Source organism: Furipterus horrens, unplaced genomic scaffold, assembly GCF_987537825.1.
Source record: "Furipterus horrens unplaced genomic scaffold, mFurHor1.1.pri manual_scaffold_4, whole genome shotgun sequence".
NCBI lineage: Eukaryota > Metazoa > Chordata > Mammalia > Chiroptera > Furipteridae > Furipterus > Furipterus horrens.
In genome coordinates this window covers 3,625,582-3,652,475 of record NW_028327174.1, presented here as the reverse complement: position 1 = coordinate 3,652,475, position 26,894 = coordinate 3,625,582, and the positions used below count along the sequence as shown (strand labels likewise).

The 26,894-nt window shown below is 55.7% G+C and overlaps 1 protein-coding gene across 1 annotated transcript in view; it reads left to right on the top strand.

The window, feature by feature from the left end:
- Positions 1 to 1,870: 1,870 nt before the first annotated feature.
- Positions 1,871 to 26,894, top strand: part of MPPED1 (metallophosphoesterase domain containing 1) — a 50,610-nt gene continuing 25,586 nt past the window's right edge. The window contains exons 1-2 of the mRNA XM_090275315.1: positions 1,871 to 2,172; positions 9,674 to 9,855. Of these exons, the coding sequence (XP_090131441.1) occupies positions 1,949 to 2,172; positions 9,674 to 9,855 (406 nt within the window). The 5' untranslated portion in view covers positions 1,871 to 1,948. The remainder of the gene's footprint in view (positions 2,173 to 9,673; positions 9,856 to 26,894) is intronic.

Below are 26,894 nucleotides of genomic sequence, written 5' to 3'. Positions count from 1 at the left end.
GGGCTCTGACACACTCGTCACCACATGGGACGGAGTAATGATTGTAATAGTAACATTGAATATTTGCCGGGCACTTGGTACCTGCCAGGCACTGTACTCAGAATTCCCATTCATTTAGCCTGCACAGCTGTCCTGGAAGGTGGTCTTATGCTTCAACTCATTTTCCAGAAGAGGAAGCTGAGGCTCAGAGAGGGTAGGAAGTTGGCCTGAGGTCACACAGCAAATCAGCACAATGCTGGGGCTCAAACCCTGTGCAGATCTGGGCTGTGGGAGCCCTGGACCTTGGAGTCTGCTGCCCGAGCCTTCTCCCCAGGTTCTCGAACAGGACGGCAGGCCACTCCCCCAGAGGTTTGTGAGTCTGGGGCCAGGACACCCAACTACCCCAGCTTAGACACCCGCCCTGCCACGTCCCCTGGGGACCTGATTTACTTAGACAGCAGTGCGTCCTGGAGGGGAAAAGCAGATTATTTTTTGTCTTCCCAAGTGGAGAGAACAGAACTGTGTTACAAATCAGGATGAGTTGTTTTTAGGGGGGGGGGGGGGCGGTGTTGAGGAGAAGAATATTGCTCTCTATTGCCCCTTGTATGGGCATGATTGTCGAGATTAAAAAAAATTAATAACCCATTTCTCCTTTGCACATAATTAAAATGTCCTCCAGTCTCTAATTTTTGTCATTTTCCTAATCTAATTTGTTTTCTGACGGTATCGATTTTTCTTCCATGGGCAAAGCGAAGGGGACTTTTCTTCGTTTGACATGACTAGGATATGACTGTCCAGGATCGTTGAAATTATGCTGTTTTCTCCTTGGTTAAATGCAGCGCAAATGGAACCATTGGAGGATCTTAATGACCAAAAACGGAAACAAAACAAAACTGTGTTCAAGGCACTTCTTATTTAAGCAGTTTGAAAAAAACCGTCATGGAGCCGAGCGGCAACTAGATGGCCTTTGCCGGGAGGCGCGGTCTGGCATGTCTAGTGCATGGGGGGCACTACATGGCATCTCCAGGATTTTGCATAGCCAACTTGGAATCAGCCTAAGCAATGTTCCAGTCCAGCACCGACAAAGGCAAACCCCGCTTTCTAATCAAGGACATTTAAAAAATAAAATAAAATAAAAGATAGCATCACAAGCTGTGATTCTGAGCGGTGCAAGTGTTGACAGAATGCCTGAGATCCTTAAAAGGCATTTGGGAAGGTTTTTTTTTTAAGGTAGATTCCTGCCCCCCTTCCCTCCCCACCCCGGCCACCCCCTGAACTGAGTCTGTGCATGGCAATCTGTCTGGGAAAATCCCTGCTGCAGGCGCCGCTCACATGTATCTGTGGGCAAAATGGATGTTGAAGAAGGAATCTGCCGGTGCCGTGCCACCTGCTCGGGCTTGCAGGGGTGTGGGTGTGGGGCCCTGCGGGAGGGGGTGTGTGTGGGGCTCGGAGGGGCAGGGGTGGGGTTGGCGGGGAACCCTGCCTAGTCCCTAATTCCAAAATGTGAAGCTCACTCACCTGTTTGCAGAACACCCGCCCTCATCCTGCCCCGTCTCACGGTTGCCCGGTGGGCTCCGGAGGATTTTGTCGAAGGCAAAAAAAAAAAAAAAAAAAGTCTTAAGTGTTTAAACATGTTGGCCCATGCATGCATCCGTCCACGGCGTTGTGGGTTTTTTTAGGTCCTCTCCCTCCTTTTCCTTTTCTTTTTACCAAAGTATATTCATCAAACTGCTGAGTTGGAAAGATTTGTAATGAGTTTTTGAGCTGTGCGACTGTGTTTTTTCCCTCTCCCCCCCGCCCTCTCCCTCTTTCTAAATCTTCATCTGACATTAAATAAAGCAAATCCCAAACAGATTAACTGTCGCATGGTTCTGCTCCGTCTCCTCAGTCTGCTTCCAGGTCTGGCGCGGGGCCGGGCAGCGGCAGCGGCGGTGGCGGCAGGAGATGCCCGGGCGGCCAGCGGAGGTCCATGTGGCGCTCTAGGTGGGACCCCGGCATCCTGAAGGCAGAGGCCCTGGCCCTGCTGCCCTGCGGCCTGGGCATGGCGTTCTCCCAGTCCCACGTGATGGCCGCTCGGAGGCACCAGCACAGCCGGCTCATCATCGAGGTGGACGAGTACAGCTCCAACCCCACCCAGGCCTTCACCTTCTACAACATCAACCAGGGCCGCTTCCAGCCGCCACACGTACAGATGTAAGTGGACGGCTCTCGGCGGAGCCGCGGGGGCGCGAGGCGGGTTGCCCGTGGGCTGCGGCTTCTGGGCCGGCCGTCTCACGCTTGTTGATGGAAGGGTGCTGGGATGCCGGGAATCGCCGGGCCCCGAGCTGGGAGGGATGAGTGAGGAGCTGCAGAGAGACGGCCTGTGGCCGATTCTGGCGCCCGGTCCTGTTTCATTTGGCGGGGAGAATGTTTTACGAATATTAAAAAATGAGGTGATTGCATATGAAAATCCAGACTTCTGGCTTTGCCTTACAAACCCAAAAGGCCTGGCAACCCCAGGCCCACGTGTCTTCAGGGCAGCCTGGTGGAGGGGCAGTGCTGAGTGGCAGCTACCCCCCCTTTTGGTGTTTGTGTTGGAGACCCCTGGTCTGATTCACATTCCTCGTTGTAAAGATGGGGAGACAGAGGCCCATGGAGGAGGAGGGACTTGCCCCAGGCCCCAGGCAGGTTTAGACTCTGGTCCCGGGCAAGCACTCTTCCCTTCCCGCTGCCTCTCGCTTTTGTCCAGATCCATAGCCCCCACCCCCAACATACTTCTCTTGAGAAAGGGGAGACACTTTCCAAAAGGACTGGGGAGCTCTGTCACCTGCCCCTGGGGGCTGATGGCATATAGTAGGGGTGCCCCAGCAGTGAGCCCATGGCGAGTACCGGGGTTTGGGATCCCGTGTCCGCAGGGGAACACTTTCCCCTTTTTGGATTTTCTTGGAGGTCCAGAGAGCTGCGGGAGGCCCAGGACGGAGACGGGTGGGTTCCTGGCCCTGCCCCAGCGGCTCTCTGTGTTCCCAGAAGACCCCCTCCTCCTTTATCCCCGCACTGCAGGGCTTGCCTGGTGAGGAAACAGAGGCCCAGACAGGTGAGGGGACCCACGCAGGTGTACACAGCTGGTTAGTGTGAGAACCGGCCCGGAATTCAGGCCGCGGTCCGCAGACCAGGGCTCTCTCCGAACGCAGACCCTTTGGGCGTCTGTGGAGGTGCGTGGCAGCGTGCGGAGGTCAGGGCCGTGACCGGGATGTGGTGTCCAGAGCTGGCCCTCCTGACTGCCAGGCTGGGTCAGACTTCTTCTTGGCCCATGAGCACCATCTCGCAGGTGGGGGTCCTAGAGGCTGTCTCTTAGGGGACACCAGAGACTCCAGCATGAGGACCACTTAGAAAAGCAGCCGAGGGGGTTTCCCAGGGGTGGGGTGGGTGGGGTGCTATCTCTCGTTACTGTGGGGTTCCCTCAGGACCCGTCTTCTGTTGTCCAAGGTGGGCACAGAGATTTTATTCGCCGGAGAAAGGGCTTGGGGGGGAGGCAGGCTCCAGGCCTGGGGGTGGGTGCTGGCACTGGGAACACCCTTGTCCCTGTGGCCCTCGCTCTGGAAAACGTTTGTCCCATCGGGGCCGCAGGGCTGGCAAAAGCACCCTCATTATTTGTTGGTAGCTTTCTCCTTGGGAAACTGCCTTCGATTTCCATCGGAGGGCCAGATGGGTGGATTCGGGCCAGACGGAAGGCCCCAGGGTCTCGGGCAGCTGTTCTCTGGGACCCTGAGGCCTGGCAGGGAGGGAGGCCTTCCCCGGCCGTTCTCCTTTGTTGATGGGCTTAGGCCTCTGGGGCTGGAAGTGACCGTGCCTGAGGTCCCTGGGTGTCGGGCTGGCCCCCTGCCTCAGTGGGACAGGCGGAGCCCTGGGCCCTCAGGCGGGGGGGAGGGGGGCGGGGGGCGGGGTGGAGTGTGTGTGTATTGTGGCCCTGGGCACGTCCGTATAGGGAGACCCCAGGCACCATTCATAATGCCATGACGCTATGCAGTGCCAGGCAGAGCTCTCATGTTTAGCATCTTTGCCTGGGCCCCGCAGACACACACCAGCCCCCGGTCACAGAACTGAGCCAGGGAGACAGGACGTCCTGTTGGAGAGGAGGGCCGCGGGGCTGGGGGAGGACCCTCTGGAGAAGGGGGCTTCTAGGCTGAGGCCCAGAGTAGGGTGAGTGGGGGGCGACCCGTCGGAAAGGGCTGGGAAGGGGGGTGCGTGTGAGAACGGCGGAAATGCACAGCTGGGGGCAGGGCGCCCCTGCAGGCCAGGCTGCGTCCTGAGCGAGGACAGTGAGTGACAAATGAAAGAGGGTGATGTCCCCCGCTTAACCCACGAGCGACTGCGGGCTGTTTGTTTGTTTGCCTGTTCATTCATTTATTCATCCGTTCAGGGCGTCTGGGAACAGCTGCGCAGCATGCCGGCCAGAAGCGCTCGCTCTGAGCTGGTCTGTCTGGGTGTGAATCCTGGCTCTGTCCTCACTGACAAACCCCTGCCCGTGCCGAGCCCCCCCTCCCCCAGGCGGGTGGCAGACAGCGCACATGTCATCAAAGGGAGCAGTCGCATATGACACTGGTAGGGAGAAGAGCTCCGGAGAAATGCTTACGGGCTTTCTTGTGGCCGCGCGCTCAGTGGTCAGAGCGGATTCACACCCGCCTGCCCGCGCCCGTCCCCCTGGCTGCTCCGTGCTGCCGGCCCCGCGCCTGGAGTGCCGGGCTTCCCGGGGCAGACAGCCCGGGACAAGCAGGCGCTGAGCCCGGTTCTCGACTCCTCGTTCAGGGCTTTGAAACACAACTTTGCACAGAGCCGGGTGAAGCCAGGGCCAGGCAGGGACTCGGGGTGCTGCTGCCTCCCAGCCCCTCTCTCAGACCCCCGGCCCCAAGCGCCGGGGAAGCGTGCAGGCTGCCGGAGGTAGCTGTGCGGGTTTCCATGGTGAGTCTCCGCCGAGGCAGACGCGGGAGATGGATACCACTCCCCGACACGTGATTTATCACCGCCCTGGGCTTTGTCTCTGGGCTGAGGGAGGGAGGGGGCCTTATTTAATAAATCCACAATTTATATTTAATAACAACAGTGACAGCCCAAACGTGGCCTCCAATGGAGCTGTGTGATTTATGCAGCTGCCCCCAGAGACCCTGGCGGTAACGAAGCTGCCTTTGCCTGAGTCATGAATCTCTGGTCGTGGCCTCTGGGCTCCAGGCCCTGAGAACGAAGACCCTCACCCTGAGAGCCGAGAGACCCTTTGGTGGCCTGGCAGAGCCCCTGCAGCCACCAACCCTTCTGTCCTGGGTGGGCAGATGGACGTGTAGCCTGGTGGTCAGTAAGAAGGCAGGGCTGCTGCTGGAGGGACAGGGATATCCTGGGGGTCCGCCCTACAGGTGCCTTTGGGGCTGGTGCCAGGCATAGCCCTTCTTCTCTCTGGCTTTTAAGAAAAGTCCTGTCAGTGGACACCTGAGTCATCCCACTTAAAGACACTCCAAGCTCATCGGGCTGTGTGGGGCCTTTGGAGAAGGTGTGCCAGGCCAGGGGTGGCCCCTTTGTGTGCCCGGCCCTCCTCACTGTGCCAAGTTGGCACACTGATCCCCCCTCTCGATGAAACTGAGGCTTCCGAAGGGATCCTGTGGCCTCTAGCCCCTGCATACACTGAGGGGTCCCTAGGAGACAGAGAATGTCGGCCTGGAGCCCGGCGAGGGGGCAGAGGGGGCAAGGCAGGAGGCCTGAACCCAGGCTCTGTCTGGTTCTCAGCGCCCCCCGCCCTCCCTGTCCTGGTGGGCTGCAGGTGCAGCAGCTGCTTTTTGTTTCCTTGGACAGCCCATTCTTCCTGCCTCAGGCCTTTGCACGTGCTGTTTCCCCTGCCTCCCTGATGCTTTGCCCTGCTGACACTGACTCTGCAGATCTCACTCAGGCGTCACTTCCTCCGGGAAGCCTTCCCAGATCCTGGCCACATCTCGCTCCCTCCCTTGGCCCCCCGCCCCAGCTCTGGGCATTCACAGGCTTCTCCTTCATGGCACATGCTTCAGCCTGTGGTTTGTACATTTATTTGTGCATGATTTTCTAAGTGTCCCTCCCCTCCATCAGCACGGGCTGTGTCCCTGGAGTCTAGCACAGCAGACAGGAAGAAGGAAGCAAAGGGAGGCAGGAGGAGGCAGGAAGCATGGCCTAGGAAGAGCAGCAAATCAAGGAGGGCCTCCTGGGGGAGGTGGCACAACCCAGCACAAGCAAAGGCCATGAGGTGGGAAGAAAGGGCTGGCACGGGGATGCAGGAGGGCAGCATGACAGGGTCACCTTGGAACCAGTGCTTCATGGAAAATTACTGGGCAGTTGTGTGACATTGAGCCAGCAAGTCACTGCCCCTCCTCCAGCCTCAGTTTCCCCACTTGTAGAGTGAGAGGAGGGGACTAGAGGACTCTCCTGTTCTAAAACACCATGGTTAGTGCCCAGGCACATGGCTGGACATGTAGTTGGAATCTGGCTTGAAGGTAGGAGTCCTCTGTCCTCTGTCTCTGTCCTTCAGAGTCCCCCTCTACCCCAGAAATAGGGAGGTGGGGGAGGACAGCCTCTGCTTTGCTGCCCTTGGGAGTCCTTGGCACCAGGAGCTGCGTTTTGCAGGAAGCTAATTCTCCTGGGAGAGAGGCAGCCGAAATGGGGACCAGTGCACAGGAAACGGGCTGTGGGGGCCTCCCACCGGGGGTTTGAGCTGTGAAGGTCTTCTGAGTCCTCACAGCGTCCCCAGGAGTGAGAGGGTCATCCCCGCCCTACAGACCTGGACTGGAGGCTGGGGACACGGGGCGGAGATCAGTGAGGGGGTCACCAAGCCACGGTGCATCCTGGGTCTTGCCACTCTTGCTGCTCTGGTTCCCAGGCGAAGACCCCTTGTTAGGCTGGGGACAGGCTATGGAGTGTTGGGACTCAGAGAGACAGTGGCAGCCTACTCTGGTCCCTGCAGAACATCGCTGGGAAATAACCAATTTGTTTTTTGTTGCCACAGAAGGTGTTGAGGTGAGATGCCCAGATCCCTGTTGCAAAGACCCAGGCTCAAATCTACTCTTCCACTGACTAGCTGGGGCCTTGGACATGGGTCTAACTCTTTGGGGGCCTCGATTACTTGGGGCTGCTGTGATTCTGAGGGTTTTGCCATTATAAAGCCCAACTTAAATGGTTCTTAAGGAAAAAAAGGAGTTTACTGGCTCATGTCATTACCTAGGAAGTCCCGTTTGGGACCAGCTTCAGGTACAGCTGGGTCGAGGCGTCCAACGATGCTGTCAGGCCCTCTTATTTGCTCGCTCTCCCCCCCTTCCTCCCTTCCTTGAATCTTCTTGTTCTTTTCCTGGTTTCTAAACCCACGCTCGATTTCTAGGAGCTCCAGGAGATGGTCTCCGTGGGCGTCCTGGCCACAGGTGTATGCCTGCGCCTCGCAGGTGCCTGTCATTTAAGAGGAACTCAATGAGCACGTGTCCACAGATTGACGGAATGACATGAACGAGGGCCAGGCAATAGTCTAGCCTGGTGTGGATTCTGGAACCAAAAACCGGCTTCAAATTTTCACCTTTGATGACTCCCACTGCTGAGATCCTAGCCAAGGCAGCCTCAGTTTCTTCCCCTGTAGAATGGGCACACCCTTTAGTACCTGCCCTGCGGTCACGGTGCAGGCGAAGAGAGTGTACGGACGCATGGCGAGTGCCGAGTGACAATGCGCTCTCAGTTCATGGGAACCATCCACACCATTCCTGCTGTTCCACACTTGAGCGTTCATTACAATCCAGAGAGCCGGAGGACAGTGCCAGGAAAGGAGAGTCTTTACTTTTTCTCTGGGGATGAGCAGGTTTGCATCTTCACTGAGCTCAGAAGCCTCGGGGTGGAGGGAAATAAGAACAGAGTTAATTAAAGAGCCTGGGCTCCGGCAGCAGGCTCAGCCCGAGGACAGCCTCGTGCTGCTCCAGGCTGGCCGTCGCTGGTGGGAGTAGAGGGGCTTCTCGTGAAGGGACTCACAGGAGGAGACATCGTGGGGGTGGAGGTGGCTCTGCAGGTGGCACCTGGCTCCCTCTCTCTCCCTTCTTTGTCTTTCTTTGTGTCTCTGACTTGGCATGCTCACAACCTCAATGTGTGTGTGTGTGTGTGTGTGTGTGTGTGTGTGTGTGAATGAATGAGTGAATGAGTGAATGAGTGAATTTGATTGGCTCACTCATGTCCCTGTGCCAGGCCAATAGCCCAGTAGTGGTTGGCTGTCCTTGGTTCAATCAGCTGTGTTGGGGGCAGGCAGGGTTTACAGGTGGATCCAGAGGCCAGTTATCTGCAAGACCCCCAGTCATATGGAGGTGGGGGAGGGGTGGGAAGGACCCAGAGGACAGAGGAGTGGCCGGAATTACTGAGGAGAGTTGAGCTTCCAGATCAGCTCAAGTGTCACCTCCTTCTCTGGCCCCCAGCCCTGTGGCTGCACCATCAAAGTTAGTGGCTTTATTGTCACTGACTGGCCAAGTCTGTCTCTACATCCGTCTGGGGTCTCCTGGCCTGGGATCACACCGGGTTCATCCCCATGGCCCTGGCATTGAGCACACACAGGAGTTGGCACACAGTAGTGGTCAGAAGGTGCTGTGTTGAATGAACAACTGAATGAATGAATGAAGGAAGGAAGGAAGGAAGGAAGGAAGGAAGAGGGGAGAGGAGGAGCTCCTAGCACCCTTCCGTGGTCATCACTGGACTCAGGGAATTTTCCTCTCCTGCTTGGGGGGACCCAGCGTCGACCTGCTGGGGTTCTAACTGGGCTCAGCAGCCCCAGAAGTGGACCCGACACGCCCCTCCTGTCGGGCACCGCGGTGGGGAGAGTCTGGCTTGGTGCCTCCGACCGCAGCGGGCTGAGCGTGCCAGCGCGCCCTGCACATTAGCATGCTGAACCCCGTCTCTCGTAAGGTGTTAATTAAATTTCTTTGAAGTATATTGTCTGAAAAAAAAAGGATAATTAGAAAGATGTCTTTAAAAGTATTTATGTAACTGATATGGTCCCGCTTCTGGTTTGCCGCATAATTAGATTTAAACACAACGAACTCCTCCAGCGGCACACTCATTTGGAGAGAGCTGCTCGCTGAAATGTCAGTGCATTGTTTTTAAGAGTTTGGAGCCTGGCAAAACCATCCCGCTGAGAGGCGGAGTGTGGTGGGTGGGCGCTGAGCACTCACTCCCTGGGACCCCCGCCGCGGCTCGGTGTCCTCCCTGTGAGCCGAGAGGGCTGCATGGGCTCCCGGGGAGCAGGGACTCACACCCGTGTGACTGCTTCTAATGTTCTGGGTGTTTCTGCTTAGGGAGGCCGCCCCGTTTTACAGGGAAGCCGAGCCAAGCAGAGCATTTTGCTTCAGGCCTCACTAAGCGACCCGTGGCAGAGCTGGGGTTTTGAAGCCCGGTCTTCTGGTTCCGGGACTGTTCTCTGACACCCCCCTGGGGGCCCGTGTCCTCAGGAGGGTTTGGAAAATTGCCTCTTCTCTCTCGGGCCCCCTCACCCATGGCTCTCCTCTGCATGGCCCGGGGACTTGTTTTTGTCAACTGGACCATGGACGTCAGCCCTTGCCTTCTCGCTGGGGTCCACTATACCCCCAAGGAGGTGAAAACTGGTTTTGGGGCTGAAAACCCTTACCCTCATATCTACATACGATCCCCCGGCACGCGCCGGTGACCGCAGTGTCTTCTCTCCCCGTAGGGTGGACCCTGTGCCTCACGATGCCCCCAAGCCGCCTGGCTACACCCGCTTTGTCTGTGTGTCTGACACCCACTCGCGGACAGACCCCATCCAGATGCCCTACGGCGACGTGCTGATCCACGCCGGGGACTTCACGGAGCTGGGGCTCCCGAGCGAGGTGAAGAAGTTCAATGAGTGGCTTGGTAGGTGCTGGGCAGGGGGTGGCCTCCTGCGGCGTCCCGGCCTGGGGCCGCCCTGTGCCCGCCCGTCCTCCCTCCCTGCTCTGCCCGCTGCCCCTGCGGCCTTCGTCTGCCTGTCCCCCCATCCGCTCTGGGTCGGGTCACAGCCCTCTCCCTCTCCCGTCGCGCCTCGGCCCTCTCCCACGCCGGCCCCCGTCTTAGCTGTGACCTTCCGTTTGTGGGGATTCTAGGCCTGGGAGACCCCCTCCCAAAGGGGTTTATTCCCAGGTGTGTTGGGCCTCTTGCACGTCCAGCCCCCAGAGCCTGGTGCAGGTAGGTGCTGAGTAAACAGTGGGTGAGTGTGTGAGTGAGCTGCTGAAGAGGGGGTGCCAGGGCGGGTCCTCCGCGGTACGCACGGGCTCAGCCACCCATGTGTCAGATGGCTCCCCTAGCGAGGGGACCGGAGTGGGCTCCTCCCGAGGGCAGCTGTGGGCACAGGCAGCGGACGCTGGCCCAGGTGGCGGGCCATGACTTGCAAGCCTGCCCCCAGGGTTTTGTCTCTGGCTTTTTACTTCCTCCCTAAAAGAAGGAGGACACAGAGCCGGGGTGCGTCCTGGGAAAAGCAGCTTGCTTGGAATCTGGAGGAACCTCATGGCGAGTCCCTGGGGACAGGGGCACAGATGGACTGGCCCTGGGTGGCCCTGTGTGCTGGCCCGCTGTCTCAGGCGTGGGTGCGGGCCTCCCTGCGCAGCCCCGCTCCCCTGCCAGCTAGTCCGCCTCCCCAGGGGGGGTCCCATGGGGCAGTCGACTGGGTGCTGCATGAGCAGAGGGCCGGGAGCGAGGCGGTAGCTGCGGCGAGCAAGGGGCCGACGTTGCCAGTGGAGACAAATATTTACAAGCAAGGCCTTCTCCTCCGCTTGGCAGGCTCAGGGCTTTAATCATTGATTTTTCAAACGGGAATTCTGAGCAAGGGCCCGTTTAGGCCGAACCGCGTGTAGGCTGGGGTGGGACAGTCCTGCAGGGTGGGCCTGCCCCAGGCTTCTCTCCGTGCCCGGAGCTGCCTCCTAGGGGTCTGGGCCACTCCTGCGAGGGACCCTCTCAGCCTGGCTTTTATCCTCAAAAGACTGGGGGCTTACTTGACTGAGCCGAGATCCCGTGTCCAGGGCAGGTACCAGGAGTTGCTGTGGTCCGGGCACCTGCTGTGTGCCACTGTCTGGTTGGATTTTGGGGACAGCTGTTTGGGATGGATCCCTATTGGACAGAAGAGGGTGTTGCTCCCCTGCCCTCATGATGTTAAGGGTGGGGACTGTCTCTGGTGTACCCAGCCTGTGCACTCCCCTCGGTGTGGGTGAATGAACGAAAGGCTTGCGTGTGCAGCAGGGGTGTGTTCCGTGTGCTGTGGGGTCTCGGCACAGGGACCAACGACAGCTTCTCCAGGGAGGGGCAGGCCACGGGAGAAGCTGGATTTGGGCTGGGCCTCAACTGAGGGGCTGGGGGTTTGTGCAGAAAGGGTGCCACCAGGCTGACGGGAGAGCTGAGGCCAAAGCATGCCCATGGATGAACCCTTGGGTCTGGAGTCAGGGGGTTGGGCCTGGAAAGAGGGGTGGGGCCTGACCGGGGTCCTGGGGGAAGCGGGGGACAGGACGCTGAGATGGACACTTCAGGATGAGCTTCCCACCTGCCTCTTAACAGAAGTTGGAACAGCATCCATAGGAACTTAGGGGCCCTTCTTCCTAATTTGCACCTGGAGTTGGATTGATTTATTTGCCTGAGTTATTTGGGGTGGGAGGGGTTAACCTACAAAGGGGTCTTCCTTTGACAGAAGGTTCCTTTCCCCTGATGCCTCTCCCCTTCGCTGCCTTGAGGTGTTTGCAGATGTCAGTGCTTGTCACTCAGGTGGGGTGTGGGGAGGGGGCTTCACGCATGACCCAGGAGGTGCTGATCTCTGACTCGGATGGAGCAGTGAGGGGTTTGTGTGTGAGTGAGAGCTTCAGGACGTGCTGGCTTATAGAAGTCCACCTGCAGCCAGCTTTGGGGGGACTTGTCCACGGCACAGGGTACGACTCTTCTCTGTGGGCTGGCTGTTCAGGTCCCCAGGGATGTGGTCATCATGGCTGAGAGGTGGGCTCTGCACTCACTGGGCACACACAGGTGCTCCTGGACAGGTGTGTGTTTATGGAGCACTGGGGTTTGTGGGACGTATGTATCTGCCCGATTTTTTATGCCGTTTGGTGCCCTTTTTGTGTATTATTATTATTAAATCACTTAATCCTCCTGAGAACAGAATGAGGCAGGACTATTGTCACCCCTGTTTCATAGAGAAGAAAACTGAGGCCCAGAGAAGTGGGGCAACTTGCCTGGGGTCACACAGCTGGTAAGAGGCAGAGCTGGGATTCAAACCCAGGCAGTCAGACTCTGGAGCCGAGCTCTTGGCATCTCCTCTGTTTGTCTCCCTGGTTCTTCTTAGGTGAACCCTCTCTGGGTCTCAAGGCGTGGGGTGCGCCATTTTGGTGCAGATGTCCAGGGTATGCTTCCTGCCCAGGGCTGTGGCAGCCACGTGTCCTCTGTGAACTTCAGTGGCCTTGTTTTGAGTGGGGGTGTGCAGGCTCCCGTGCCGTGCCCCCCTCCAAAGGTGGCTCTGAGGCTTTGCTGGGCTGGAGCAAATGACACGCTCTGTAGACTGTAAAGTACTGTGCAGATGTTATTGTTGCCTCTATGAACTGGCGTTTGCCAGATCACGGCTCCCTTTGGGGTACAGGTAGGGGTCTTGGGTTGGCCCCACAGAAGTGGGGACCTTTGACTAGAGCCTCAAGGCTGTGTAGGCAGGGAGAACAGAAGGAGAGGTTGTGCATCACAGCACGTGGAATTTCTGAGACATGTCGATGTGTGGTCTTAGCTATGCCAACAGCACACAGAGAAAAGACTAGAAGGAAACATTCACTCATCTATTCAGTATACCTCACAGAGAACTCGCTATGTGCCAGGCACATCCCAGGCACTGGGGTGACAGTGGGGATAGGGATGGGCCCTGCTCACATTCTGGTGATGGACAGACAGTAGCTCCATAGACACTCAAGAAGCAATGAGAGCAATGTCTGTGGAGCACCAGCCCAGGACACGTGACAGTGCCTGAGCACAACCATGGAAGGCCTCCCTGAGGAGGTGACCTTGAACGAGGGATGGAGGATGAGAACGAGACGGAGGTAGGCGCAACATCACAGGCTGAGGTCATGGTGGTTGCAAAGGCCCTGAGGAGAGGACAAAGGGCAAGGGAAGTGTTGGGTGAGGAGGTTGGGGGAGAGGGGCGCCAGTTTGCACTCAGGGCCCAGGACAGGTGTTTAGGGTTGATTCCAGGTGTGATGGGAGTTTCTGAGTTTGATGTAGGGAAGGGACCTTTAAAGATGCGGTCCGAGGCCTCGCTTGCAGGGCGGAGTGGAAGCAGTGAGTCCAGAGACGGCAAAGGCTCTGCAATGTTCCAGAACTCGCGTCCGGGTGGTGGGGACATGAGAGGTCTTATTTTCCTTTTTATGGGTCTCTGTCTTTTTTCCACTTGATTTTTTTTTTTTTGCAAAATGTTGCGTTATTTGGTGGTATCAAAAGCAGCACTAAAATCTCATTGTTTTAATGAGATGTTGGCCTCTCTGGTGTCTGGTGTCCCAGCATGGGGGTGGGGGCAGCACTGGCCTCGGATCAGTCCTGGGGTCCCCCAGCCCCTCAGAAGGCCGCTGCAAACCCCTTTCCCAGGCCCGCTGGCCCAGCCCCTCCAAGGGGGGAGTCCTCCCCCATGAGAAAGTTATAGATCTGAAATTCACGCCAGCTTCTTCCCCGTTCCTTGATCTCTTGGAAAGTATTTGAAATCATATTCCAGGGGCCACGTCCAGACAGACAAGATTTTAAAAATGAATAAAGGCCCTCTTTGTAAGATAAGATCGGGCCTCTGACGGGGGTCTGTGTGGCGGAATTTGTGTGGACCTGAACTCACTCTCAGGTGCATAGCTCAGGTGTGGCTGTGAGTGGTGTCCACATTTGGCCCATCTGCAAGCTTCCGTCTGGGTCTGTGTTCCTTGGAGGGGGCTGGGCTTGGGGTGACAGGGATGCCTCTGAGAAGACGCCCATGTTGGGGTCATTAATATCCCAAATATATTTAAGAAATAGAAATGTCAGCTTGACTGGTAAATGCCCCAGTGAGCAGCTAAAAATGCTAAGGACAGGCTTTCTGGCTATAAAGAGTGAAAAGATAAGCGTGGTGGAAACTCCTTACTCCTCCACAGCTGGTGACGTGGTGACAGGCAGCTAGGAGCCTGCCGATCGCGTTCTGTGTGTGCAGGGAGGTGGGACAGCGTGAGGTTAAAGACCTCCTGCCCGGAAGTCAAGCAGACCTGTCTTCACCTCTGCTTTGGCCTCTCATTGGCTGTGTGACCTTAGCTTAGTCACTCAGCCTCTCTGTGCCTTACTATAAAATGGGGAGACTTGTTTACTTACCCCATAGGGTTGCAGAGGAGTGACATTCTTGTGCAGTGCTTAGCACATTCTAGGCACAAGGAGAAGCCCTCAGGAAGGGGGGCTGTTATTGTGGAAAAACCTGTCTCCCCCTGATTCAACCCCCGCCGCCACCACCACCACCACCACCACCACCAAAGACTGATCCACCAGCCTCAGAATAAGCAGAGCCATTTCATTCCATCCACATTGTCGACTCCGCTTACCATTCCTAGAACCAGTTCCCTGCTCTGGGCCTCACTGGCCCCCCAGTCGGGACCACTCCCTCTCCTCCACCTGGCAGCCCTGCCCACCCTTCAGTGTCACCTACCGTGAAGCCCCCCCCCCCCCGACCCATGGGCAGTATTGGTCCCTCCTCCCTCTGTGTACCCAGAGCTCCCTGTTCAGGCCTTGCTGGTGGCCCTCACATCGTGGCAGGGAATTATCTGTGTCCTTGTTCCCTCCTGTCCCCTGCCTTCGACCATCAGCTCCTGGAGGGCAGCGTCAAGGCCCCAGCCCCGGCCCTGGAGCTCAGCGACGGTAGGCCCGGGACAGAGGCTGTGGACTGGGGACGGACAGGAGTGACTGTGGTGCGGACGCACTGTGAACTGGTCACCGCATCCCCAGCGCTGCTGGACATGACTGGTTGCTGTTGGATGGGGCAGCCGTGAATGGGGGGACCTCGAGCAGGGCAGGACCGTGAGCAGGCGAGCGTGAGCCGTGGCTCTTGTAACCTGGGATCTGAGGAGGGTCTGAGAAGACTCAGGGGCGGAGGCAGAGCTGGGGTCTCCGAGGATGAGGCTGGGAGCTGGGGCCAGCAGGACCTAGACCTGGCCGAGGGGGCCAGGTATTCCAGGTGGGGATGCAGCTCCCCCCGGATGCCAGGATGTGAGGCTGAGTGCCAGCCGCACCCATTCCAGGGTGCCGGCCGCAGAGGCAGCAGCTGACCCGAGGCCTCCGCGCCACCCACCTCTTCCCCGAGGCAAGAACACATAGCTGAATCCTGCCACTGCCTCTGAGTGACAGCCATGCCCTCAAGAAATGTCAGTTCATGAGCTGGGACTTGCAAGATGCCACAGAGCTCACTCTTGCTCTTGCTGCCTATGACAGGCAGGTGCTGGGCTGGCCTCCCCATCACCCCCCACCCCTCACCATCCTCCCCAGCCAGGAGAAGCCTGCACCTCTGCACTCTCCCTCCCATCGCCCCAGCTCCCAAAGCCTCACCCCTGCCCTGGCCTTGGGGGCAGCCAGCCAGAGGCCACAGGTGGGTTTGTTCTCGGCCCTTCTTTCCTGGCCCCTCCACTTGACAGGGACGCCGACCCCTCCTACTTGGGTTATTCTCCCCCCTTTCCATACCACCTCCCTCTCTGGGCACCCCCTTCTCCCTCTCCTTTGGTTCCTTGGTCTCCTGCTCACTGAAGATGGCTCCTTCCAGCTCAAGCTTCTCAACCACCTTCTTTCTATGTGATGATAATCACTTAGACACCCTGCTCCTCCCCAGCTCTCACTCCCACCCAGACCTACAGAACGCTCCCATCTCTGTCCCCAGCATAGACATTTCTTTGAGATTCTGCCAGTGTGTTGGTCTGGCTTTTCAGAAGACACCTCCTCCTGGCTGTCCACCTGGATTTCAGACTTGTTCTGTCCCAAACTGCACTCCCAAACCTCAGACCCATTCCCATAGGCTACATTTTAAGGTGCAGCGCTCCAGTGTGGTGTTTGAGACCCTCCCCACCTCAGCTTCTGTGCCCCCCTCTCCCTTCCCCCTGAGGTTGATATCAGCTGCCATCTCTTATTCTTCTGACCCCACTGTTGTCTGCCCTGCCTGCTCTCCTTTCCACTCGCTCACATCACTTGCCTTGCTCCTGTGGGCACCCAAGCGGGCCGGCCTGCCTGGCTCCCTCCTGCAGGTCCTCAGAGCCCAGCCCAGCCTGGCGCTGAGCGGGCTGGACAGGTACTGGCTGAATCGTCCTGCAGAGGTCTGCAGGGCACAGGCTGAATCAGTTCATTAAGTGGCACAACCCTCCGCAGAGCCAGGCAGGGGAGGAAGGCGAGGGCCCGGTAATGGCGTATTTAGAAGTTATAATTAACTTTTTGCTGGCGCCCTAGCATAAAACGATATATAAGACTATGTAAAAAGGGTCCAAGGACTTAGCTAAATAGAGCTAGGTCTTTTGCAAGTAAACCCTTAATTAAAATCTGTGAGGGAGGAGAGGAGAGGAAGGGAAGTAGAGAGCCCTTCCAGGCGGTTTCTGTGGTTCTTGCCTCATTTGCCACCGTGTTGAAGGCGGAGGGGTGGGGCCGGGGGGTGGGTGGGTGGCTTTGGAAATGGGCTGCCGTCTTCCTGCCTCTGTGATTCGCTGCAGCCACCGGGGACTAGGCCCCAGGGGGAGGTGAGGGGCTTCGGGAAGGAGCCAGCAGCCACGCAGGAGCAGAAGTCCGCTCCCAGGTGCAGAAACACTTATTCGTGGAAAATGGTGACTTCAGATGCATCTGGGGGTCCATGGCCCCCTCAGCCACATCTCTGCCCAAGTTTGGCCGTTTCCTTCCCTCCCTGCCTCCCTTCCTGGGGGAGGGGGTGGCCAACTTGATGTGGGGGCTGGGTTATCTGCTCCCACTGCTCTGTCCTTGCAGACTCTGCAAGCCTCTCTCTTCTCTTCTTCCTTCTATGTTTTTTTTTTTTACAGGGGTGCCCCCCACCCCCTTCCCGGGTTGTATCTGATCTGTGTGCATGGCTCGCCACGCCTGGGCCACACCCCACTCTCCCTTTCATCTCTGTGCGCTCAGTACTGCCGCGAGGCTGCGGGATGCTCCGCGATGGGCGGGCATCCCGGGTGTTCCCTATCAGGCCCTGGAGACAGCATCTGGGTGGCCCGCCTGGCGTGTCCCAGGTGTAGCCCGCATGGGGCCGCACCGGCACAGCTCAGGCCTGAAGTGGGCCGCTCTGGGTGTCCTGAGCAGGGACCTTTCTCTCTCCTGGCCCAGGCGGGTGGGTGGGGTGGGGATGGCCGAAATGCCGGGCACCCCCAATGACCTGGGGTTGGAAATTCTGAGAGCAGTGAATGGAGCACTTAGCCGGTGGTTCCTGGGGCCACTCCTGGCTTCGCCGCTCACCAGCCAGGGGACCTAGCTTCTCCCACAGAGTGTCCACATCCATAAAATGTGGGTGCCGGTTTGGACCATGTGTGAACTGAGCTCCCAGCTAACATTCCTGCTCTCCTGGCCTTGGGGAGCCCTCGGGAGGGCGGGGGGTTCACCTCTCCCTCTGGCTGTGACTGCTGGAGACAGTGGAGGGGCCCCACTCATCCCCGTCAACACATGTCTTGGGGTTGCTGGGGGGCTACTTTGTTCACTGGCTTGGTGTCAGAGACTGAGCAGCGGGGTGAGGACTTGGATCTTATTCTGGGTGTTAAAGAGGCCTCTAGGGGGCAGTGAGGCAGGGGAGGGACATGGGCTGACCGTGGAGCTGGGCTGCAGCAGGCCGGGGGGCAGGTATGGGGCACCTGGCGGGGCTGCTGCAGGTGTCACCAAGAGGCAAGGCCCCTGGAGGTGGCCAAGGGGACCGAGAGCCACAGTTTGGAGGAGAAATCCGCAGGATTTGCTGATGGGAGGCAGGCGGAGGGCAAGCAGACCCCTGACCTGCCGTCCAGCCGTGGCCTGGCAGAGGCAGGCCCCCAGCACGTGAATGAAGAAAGAAAAGACATGCTTTGGGATGTGGTCACTTCAATCAAAATGCCCAGCCATCATTTTTTTTCTTTTTAAGAGCTTACTGTAGACAGCAAATGTGCACAGTAACCCCAAAGTGGATTCTGTTTCATTGGCTCATTCGCTGGGTACAACGGCCGGAGTCAGACACTTCCAGAAACACACGATTCTCCTAAGGACTCGAGATCGAATATTTAAAACAGAAGTGGTTTTTTTGGCTCTGGGCTCCATATCACTCCAACCCTCCACTCAGAGGCTGCCGGCGTCCAGCGGGCTTGGTCATGTGCGGTCACTGCGGCCACAGTGACTGGTGACAAGGGCCGTCCAGCGGGAGGGATTGACGTTCAGGCAAAATATGGGTGAACAGTGCACCAGAGGTTTGGTTTTCACTTAAAAAAATTAATTTTCTGGATTTTTCATAACAAAATTCCTTGCAAAGCCGAAGCGTGTGTTAGGGGCTACGGAGGCGAAAATTAACTTCGAATAAAAAGTCTAGAACTCTTCAGTTGCAGTCACGCAATTTTGGTCAGCCATAATTACAATACTTTCATGTTAAGGTATAAACCTCGACGGTGTGCGTGAGTGCTAATTACCTATGGGGGACAGAATGGCTTTGGAAATGAGATGAGATCTGCTGGAGTGGAAGGCTGTGACAGTGCATGTTTCCAGCATCTTCTGCCGTGGGTTTTTTTTTTTTTTTTTTAAGTTTTTAAAGATCATCATTTTAAAAACCTCTGGCCAGCTTAAATTTTTAAAAACAATTAAATATTTAAATGAGGTAGCGATGCATTTTTCTGAAAACTCTGAGCTCTCTGTACAGTTTGTTTCATTTTGTGTGTTTTGTTATTTGTTTGGATCTTTTACCTCCTTATTTACGTCCCATTTTGTGCCCAAGGATTTGAGATGGTTTATAGAAACAATAAGAATAGGAAAATGGTACAGGGTTGATGATAGATTAAAAGCCAATTAAAAATAGAAATTAGAGCAGCTCAAAGGGAGGGCCTAGAATGTCAGCACTTAGGGCCCACCGGGTTTAGTGAGCTGGAAATGAAGGCTGAGCTTCCTGGGGGCCAAAGTGAAAAGGGAGATGCATTTGGCAAATGACTCTGAGTATTAGGAGGAGGAAATGGGCCAGCCCCTCTGACTGGCTCATCCCTGCAGCTTGTTTGATGTCCGTCTCCTTCTGCTGTGAGGACCCTGAGGACCAGATGTGCATCCTGGTCGTTTCTGCGTAGGAGGCCCTTGGTTAAGATTTTTGTGTTTAACTAATAACGGTGAATATTGGTTTAGGGTTCCCCAGTATATAAAACATGTCCACTTCTGTCATTCATTCTGTGTTTCTGTCTCCCCCGCTCTGCCTTTTTTTGGATTGATTGAAGTTTCTTTTTTTCTCCTCCACTGGCTTGGAAATTCTATATTCTTTTTCAATTTGTTTAGTGGTTACTCATAAATTTTTAATAAGCATATCCGACTTAAGTCAGGGTAAAATTAGCCAACATCTCCGCTCTTCCCCGACGTCCCCTGGCACACGCCCACCCGGCCCTCTTGCCGCCACCTGGCGTCTCACTTCTAACTTCTTCCTAACCCTGCCCTGGGCTGGCTGTCATCACCACGGTTTGCTCCCCAGTTTGCACTGACTGCTGGCTGGGTGGGTGTTTGCTGAGCACATCTCTGCAGCTGGCATGGTTCCGGGCACTGGGGACGCAGCTGTGAGCAGGCAGCAGACGGCCCATGGGAGATGGCTATACTGGGGGGGGAGGGGGGCGCGATCAGGACACGGGGACAGGACAGGACCCTCTGTTGAGGTGACCCTGGAGCAGAGACCTGAATGGAGGGAGCTGGCGTGTCCATGTCTGGGGAGGCCATGTGAACAGGGGCCGCAGCTGGGTCATGAGAGTTGGTGGCACATCTGAGTGCCAGCGAGGAAGCACAGAGCTGGAGTTTCATGGAGGGCCTGAGGGGTGCACAGGAGAAGCAGAGGCCAGGTGGGAGGGGGGGACCAGGTTGGGGGGCTTCGAGTACTTGAGGGGTCCTTGGCATCTGGACTTTGTTTGGACAAGTGAAGGGTGGGCACAGGCCTTCGGGCTCGAAGGGGCAGGCCAACCGAGGGTCTGAGGCTGGAGCTTGACTTGCCAGCCTGACTGGTTTGCAGTCTTTCGTTCCTTCAACATGTACTGAGCTCTCGCCTTGTTCTGGATGCTGAGCGTGCAGAGGGCAGCAACGCAAGCGAGACTCCTACGTGAGAAACCTAGAAACAAGAAAACGCCATGGTGTGCTGGAGACAGGGGCACGTGGTAGCTGTGACCAAGTTAGACCCCACTTGCCTCCCAGGTGTGAGATGCAGGGTCTCAGGCTCAGCCGCGCAACGGACGCGATGCCTTCCTCCCCCGCCGGTGGGGTTGCGGGTGAGAGATGAGGTGTTAAACCCACAGTGTCCCGAGACTTTGCTGGCTTTCCTGCCGTGAGCCCGCCTCCGCCCGGGAGGTGCCTTTGGCCAGGCGGCGGACCCACCGGAGCAGGTCGCTGGTTGGTAGGGAAAGGACCCGTCGGTCATTCGAGAGCTGGGGAGACAAGATGTTCTTGCTGGTTTGCTTCTTTTCTATTTTTCTTCAAACGCAGGGAGATGTGTTTGAATATGAAATAAGCCAGGATGAGTTTTTAAAAATGTCATTTTCATGCTGGACTTCTTTCCAAAACAGGAATAGTCAACAAGCCAGAAAATCCTGGCTGGCATGGAACTGAAATATTCTGTCCTCATGTGCCCACAGATGCCTGAAATGTCTGAAAGACTCCGCGATGCCCCTGTCCCCACCCCCGTACCCCTGCCTGCCTCCTGCACCTGGACTCGGCATGGGCTTTAGAGACCCCTGCTGTCATGGTCCTTATGACAGAGCTGCCCCTTCGGTGGAGTGCCCCCCCACCCGGTCTCCCACGGAACCCCCATAGCCAGCCCTTCTCAGACTCCAGGAGCATGAGAATCCCCTGGCGGGGTGTGGGGGGTGTGCTGTTCCCGTGCACATGCCCGCGCGTGACCCCTGGTGACCCAATGTGGTCGCCACCTGCTTTCTGCGGGTAACTGACCACTTGAAACGTGACCAGTGTAACTGAAACGCTGGCTCCCGTGCTGTACTTCATGGTATTTAACCTGAAACTAAACAGTCACAGGAGGCTGATGGGCCAGGGCAGCCGGCCACGTCCTCGCCGTTGTCGTCCTACAGATGGAGGGACTGAGCTCCGAGAGGCGAAGAGGAGCCTGCCTAGGACCTTCTGCCAGTGGAAGTGGAATTGGGATTCTAACCCAAGGTCTATGCTCAATTAAATTTTTAAGTTAATTTTTCATGGGGGAACTTCCCTTGTGTATCTAGAGACCCAGCCCTTTCTATTAGCAGACACTTCCTTTCCGAGGCACTTTTGATAGGCATGGCCAGGAGTAATGCTTTATAGCGTCAGGGCCAACTAAACAAAGTCATGTTCAAGTTGCTGATGGGCTATGGGGACTTCCATGTGTCAAAGCCTCACATCCGCGTCCCCACCGAGGCCTCACAGCGACCGTGGCCTCCTCGGGACGGCGCTGGGCAGTTGAAAGGCACTCTCCTGTGGTTTGCTCACGGCCCCCTCGCAGCAAGTTGTCTGGGTCCTGAGCAATACCGTCCCCGCTGTACAGATGAGGAGGCTGAGGCACAGTGCAGGGTGTGTCCCCAGAGCTCAGCCAGGCCCTGGCTCTCAGATGTCACGGTCCCAGAGAGGCCTTCCCGGGCCACCCGGAATCGATCAGCTCCCCAACCCGATACTCCCTGTGCCACTCCCCTGGCTTTATCTTTCCCACCTCTGTCATCCCCACAAGACCTGGTACTTATTCTTTATTGTCAGCACCCCACCGCCAGGCCCCCTCCTCGAAAGCAGGAGTCTGGTCTGTCCGGCGCGCTTCTGCATCTTCAGCACCGCGGACAGCGCCGGCACCAGCAGGCAACCCCTTTATTTCGATTTTGGCCTAAAGTGAGAGAGAGGCCAGTAAACGGGGTGCCGCCTTTGGGGCAGGCAGACCCCTCCCCAGCCCTGGCCAGCCACGTGTCTGCTGGGCAGCCTCGAGAAAGTCACAGCCCTCTTGTGCCTCAGTTTACCCCCTGCCGAGTGAGTACTGTACTTGGATCCGCCGTCAGCATGGGGGTCTGGCGAGACCCCTCGGGTTTGGGTGCTGCCTCTAGGCTTGCCAGCCCTCTGGCCTTGAGCATGGCATGTCCTCTCTCTGAGCCTCAGTTTCCTCATCTGTTAAAGGGGGCTGATATTGGGGGCTCCCGGAGGCAGGGGGTGATGCGGGCTCAGCGCACAGCCCCGCGCAGGATAGGTGCATGCTCAGTGCAGCTTCCGTGTGTGTTGTGCGCGCATCTCGGTGCCCGGCACAGAGTCCGTGCTCAGCTGGGGGGAGCGGCAATCACTTGTATTGGTACCACCCAAGGGCGCCTTTCTCCTTTTAAAATCGGGTATTCAAAAGTTAGGATTTAGTTCTTAGAAATTTGTTTGAAAGAAAAGTGGATTTTAAAAAGGCGTATAGGTTTGTGTCTTTGATTTCTCTTAAGAAGAAGAATTTCACACCTTCCTGAGTGCGCGCGATGCCAGTGAAGTTCTGAGCCGGGAGGCCTTTGGAGCTAATTCTGGGCTGGTTTGACAGCCACGGCAGCGAAGGGGGGGCTGCGAGCTGACAGGCTGGGCTTGCTTGGTAGCGTCCCAACCTCTCAAAATAGTCACTTTCCAGACTAACATTTGTCACGTCTGTGTTCACAAGAAGTTTTCAGTCCATTGATCCAACGGTGCTCCCCCCAACCCCCTCCGTCCCGTGAACACTCTTCACTGGCTCCCTGCGGTGTCCTGGGTGGTGTCCAGACCTTTGCGGGGCAGTCAGACTCCTCCAAGTGTGACCTCAGGTGTCCCTCCCAGGCCTGCCTCTATTCACCCCCACCTCCATGCCTTTGCTTGTCTGGGGTCCTCTTCCTGTCCCAATGGCCGGGGGGTGGGGGTGGGGTGCTGCTCTTCACCCCAGACACCCGTTTCTGCGATCGCTCCCTCTTACTGTGCGCGGTCAGGGAGAGGGACACTTGCTGCTGCTGACCGTTCCGTATGCCTCGGGCCCACCGCCACCGCCGACCTCGGGCTGCCTGGGTGTGTCTCCCATGCCAGGTGCTGGGCAAGGGGCGGGGTCGTGGCTTCTGTTCCCGGCCTCCATTACGGGGCCCAGTTCTTGTTAGCCCCACCGCACAAATGCCTGGAACGCACAAGGGGGGACAAGATGATTTTCCTTTAGTGGATCTTAACATCCAACATGTTTCTTTAGCTTCAAAACACTTCATTAAGAAATTTCTTTTAAAATAGGGATCGTTAGTGTAAATCGTTTTCAAATGCTTATCTCAGTTGCTGCTGCAAAGGACATTGCTTTGGGCCAATTTTTTCCCCTTTACATGGGGTGTCTGCGGCCAGAAGGCAGCCGTGACGTGTTTGTTGGGTACGGAGGGTCGTTCTCCGGTCCTGCAGGCACACCCTCCGTCCAGGCCTCGATCCCACGGGAAGCTGTGCCGGGAACTTTCCAGCAAGCCTGAAGCTTCTCCATGAGAACTTTTTGATAAGGTGCGTGTGATGGGTAAGACTCCAATGGCCACTCGGTCCATTTCCACCTCTAAACCTCGACAGCTTGTAAAAGTCTAGAGCTGTTTGCTTCCAATATTAGAATGACTGGCCCTCAGGATTGTAAGATTCTAGAAACAGCATTTTTAGGACCTTAAGACGTGTAGTTCTACCCGCTCACAATTCCAGTTGTCTGCAGTTCAGGCCCCTCAGTTCTCTTCTTCTGCGATTCATTTCAAATGGAAACTGCAGTTAAATATAAGCAACATTTACGAGTTCCGCCGTTTTCAAGTGCACGGTCCGGTGGCATCAGGCCCACTCAGGGCGCTGCGCACCTGTCAACGCCGCTGCTGCCCGGAGCCCGTTTCCTCTTGCCAAGCTGAGCCTCTGTACCTATTAAACACTAGCTCCTCGTCATCCCCACCCCCCGGCACCCAGCAGGTGCCTCCTCCTGGCACCCACTACCAGGTGTCTCTATGAATGCTACTGCCCTAGGCACCTCATGTAGGTGGACTCACGCAGTACTCGTCCTTTTGTGGCCGGCTGATGTCACCGAGCATAATGTCCCCAAGGTTCACCGGTGCTGTAGCAGGCGTCAGAGTTTCCTCCCTTTCTAAGTCCGAACCACATTCCACGGTGTGGGCGGACCACGGTGTCTTATCCGCTCCTCTGTCAGCGGACACTTGGGGGGTCCCACCTTTCGGCTCTCTCAATACGGCTGCTGCGGGACATCAGTGTACAAGCTTGTTTGGGTCCCCGCTTTCACTTCTTTGGGATGAATGCCCAGAAGTGGGATTGCTGGATCATACGCTGGTGCTATTTTTAATGTTTTGAGTAACCTCCACACTGTTTTCCACAGGGGCCGTTCCATTTTACATTCCCGTCAACAGTGCGCAGGGCCCCCATTTCTCCAACACTGGTTGTGCCCTGTTTTGGGGTAGGAGCCGTCCTAACGGGTGTGAGGTGGCAGCTTATTGCGTTTTGAGTTCCCTTTTCCTGATGATTAGTGATATCGCACATCTTTTTATGTGCTTGCTGGCCATTTGTGTGTCGTCTTTGGAGAAATGTCTGTTCAAGTCCTTTGCCCATTTTTATATTGGGTTGTTTTTTATGTTTGATATTTTTGTATATATTCTGGATATTAACCTGTTATCAGAAATATATATGTATATTCTGGATATTAACCCATTATTAGAAATATGATTTGAAAAAAAAATTTCCATGCTGTGGGTTGCCTTTTCACTCTGGGGTGGTATCTTTTGCTGTATGGAAGCTTTAAATTTCTACGTATTTTTTCTTTTGTTGCCGCTGCTGTTGGTATCGTATCCAAGACATCATTGCCAACTTCAATGTCAGGAAGCTTCCCCTATGTTTTCCTTGTGTCTTTTAATAGTTCATAGTTTTAGCTCTTACCTTTAGATCTTTGTTCCATCCTGAGTTAATCTTTGTATACAGTAGAAGAGAAGGGTCCAGCTTCATTCTTTTGCATGTGGATATTGTTTTCCCAGCACTATCTCTTGAAAAGACCATCCATTCTTTCCCCATTGAATGGTCTTGGCACCTTTGTGGAAATTCACTTGGCCATCTATGGGAAAGTATATTTCTGAACTTTCTCTTCTAGTCCATTGATCTTTATGTCTGTCTTCATGCCAGCACCATACTATTTTAATTACAGTTTTGAAATCAAGAGGTATGAATCCTCCAACTTATTTTCCTTTTTCAAGATTGTTTTGGCTATTCAGGGTCCCTTGAGATTTGCTGTGGACTTTAGGACGGACTTTCTATTTCTGAAAGAAACATCCTGGTAGGGATTGCATTGGTTCTGTAGATCGCTCCGGGTATGCCGACATCCTCACCACACGGAGTCCTCCACTCCATGAACATGGGATGTCTTTCCATTTATTGGTGTCTTCTTTAATCTTTGAGCAAATGTTTTGTAGTTTTCAGTGTGTGAATCTTTCACTTCCTTGGTGCTGCTATTACGAATTGGATTGGTTTCTTAATATCCTTTATGGATTGTTTATTTTTTCCTGTGTAGAAATGCAACTGATTGTTCTGTGCATTATTTTTATATCATCTACTTTTGCTGGATTTGTTTAATTTGTTCTAACATCTGTATTGCTTTTTTAAAATTTTAAATATTTTATTTATTTATTTTTAGAGAGAGGGGAAGGGGAGGGAGAAAGAGAGGGAGAGAAACATCAGTGTGTGGTTGCCTCTCGCGCACCCCAACTGGGGACCTGACCCGCAACCCAGGCCTGTGCCCTGACGGGGGATTGAGCCGGCGACCCTACGGTTTGTGGGCCAGCACTCAGTCCACTGAGCCACACAAGCCAGGGCTGTATTGCTTTCAAAAATTATCTTTAGAGGCTTGTTTACAACAGCCACAAGATCTTTTCCAAAATATTGTGTTTAAAACAAAGTCATTGAGGGTTTCTCGTAACAGGGGAGATTGTAAGGACTCAAGTATATGGCAACATTCATTTTCTTTTTCTTTTCCTTTTCCTTTTTGAGGACTGTCTGATGCAACAGCTCTGGCGTAGCGAACACGTTTTGTTTTGTGCCAGAGAGAGAGAGAAGTCAGGGCTTCAGCTATTGATGGATCCGGGCTTGGAGCCGGGCCTGGAGCCCCAGCTCTCTGCTGGCCAATGTGTGGTTACTTAACCTCACTGAGCCCCGGTGTCTTCACCTGCCAGAACAGTGTCCGTGGAGTGGAACTTCTGTGACGGGTGGAACTGGGCACGAGGGATCCCGTCTCATTCTCAGCAGCTGACTCCCGTGGTGTCATGGTGGCTACCTGTGCCCCCCGGGTGAGGAGCTGGGTCACTTGCCTCTGAGCCTGGCTGCCAGAGGAGTCTCAGCACCAGAGCCTCGGAATCTCAGAGTGTAGGTTTATTTCAGGTTAGGCGTTCTGCCGCTTCCGTCCTTCCATCGGTCTTAATGGGGACCCAGTTTCATTTGGTTCTAGGGCACATGAGAGGTCAGGCTGTCCCTGGACAGACTCGGGAAGTGGGCGAGGAGCGCCTGGTCTCCCGAAGCCTTCTTTTTATTTAATTAAAATTCCGTTTGAGGTACGGTGATACATGTGCACAGCGAGTCCAACGTGCTACAAGGCTTATGGTACAGCCCGCAGCCCTTCCCCAGCCCCTCCCCCAGCCCCGAGTCCCGTTCTAAGTGCAGCTCTGGCAGGCGCTGCTTTTATTGCCACAGTGTCTTGAAATAACAATCTTGTATTGCTATTTTTTGATTCTTTAATTTTAGAT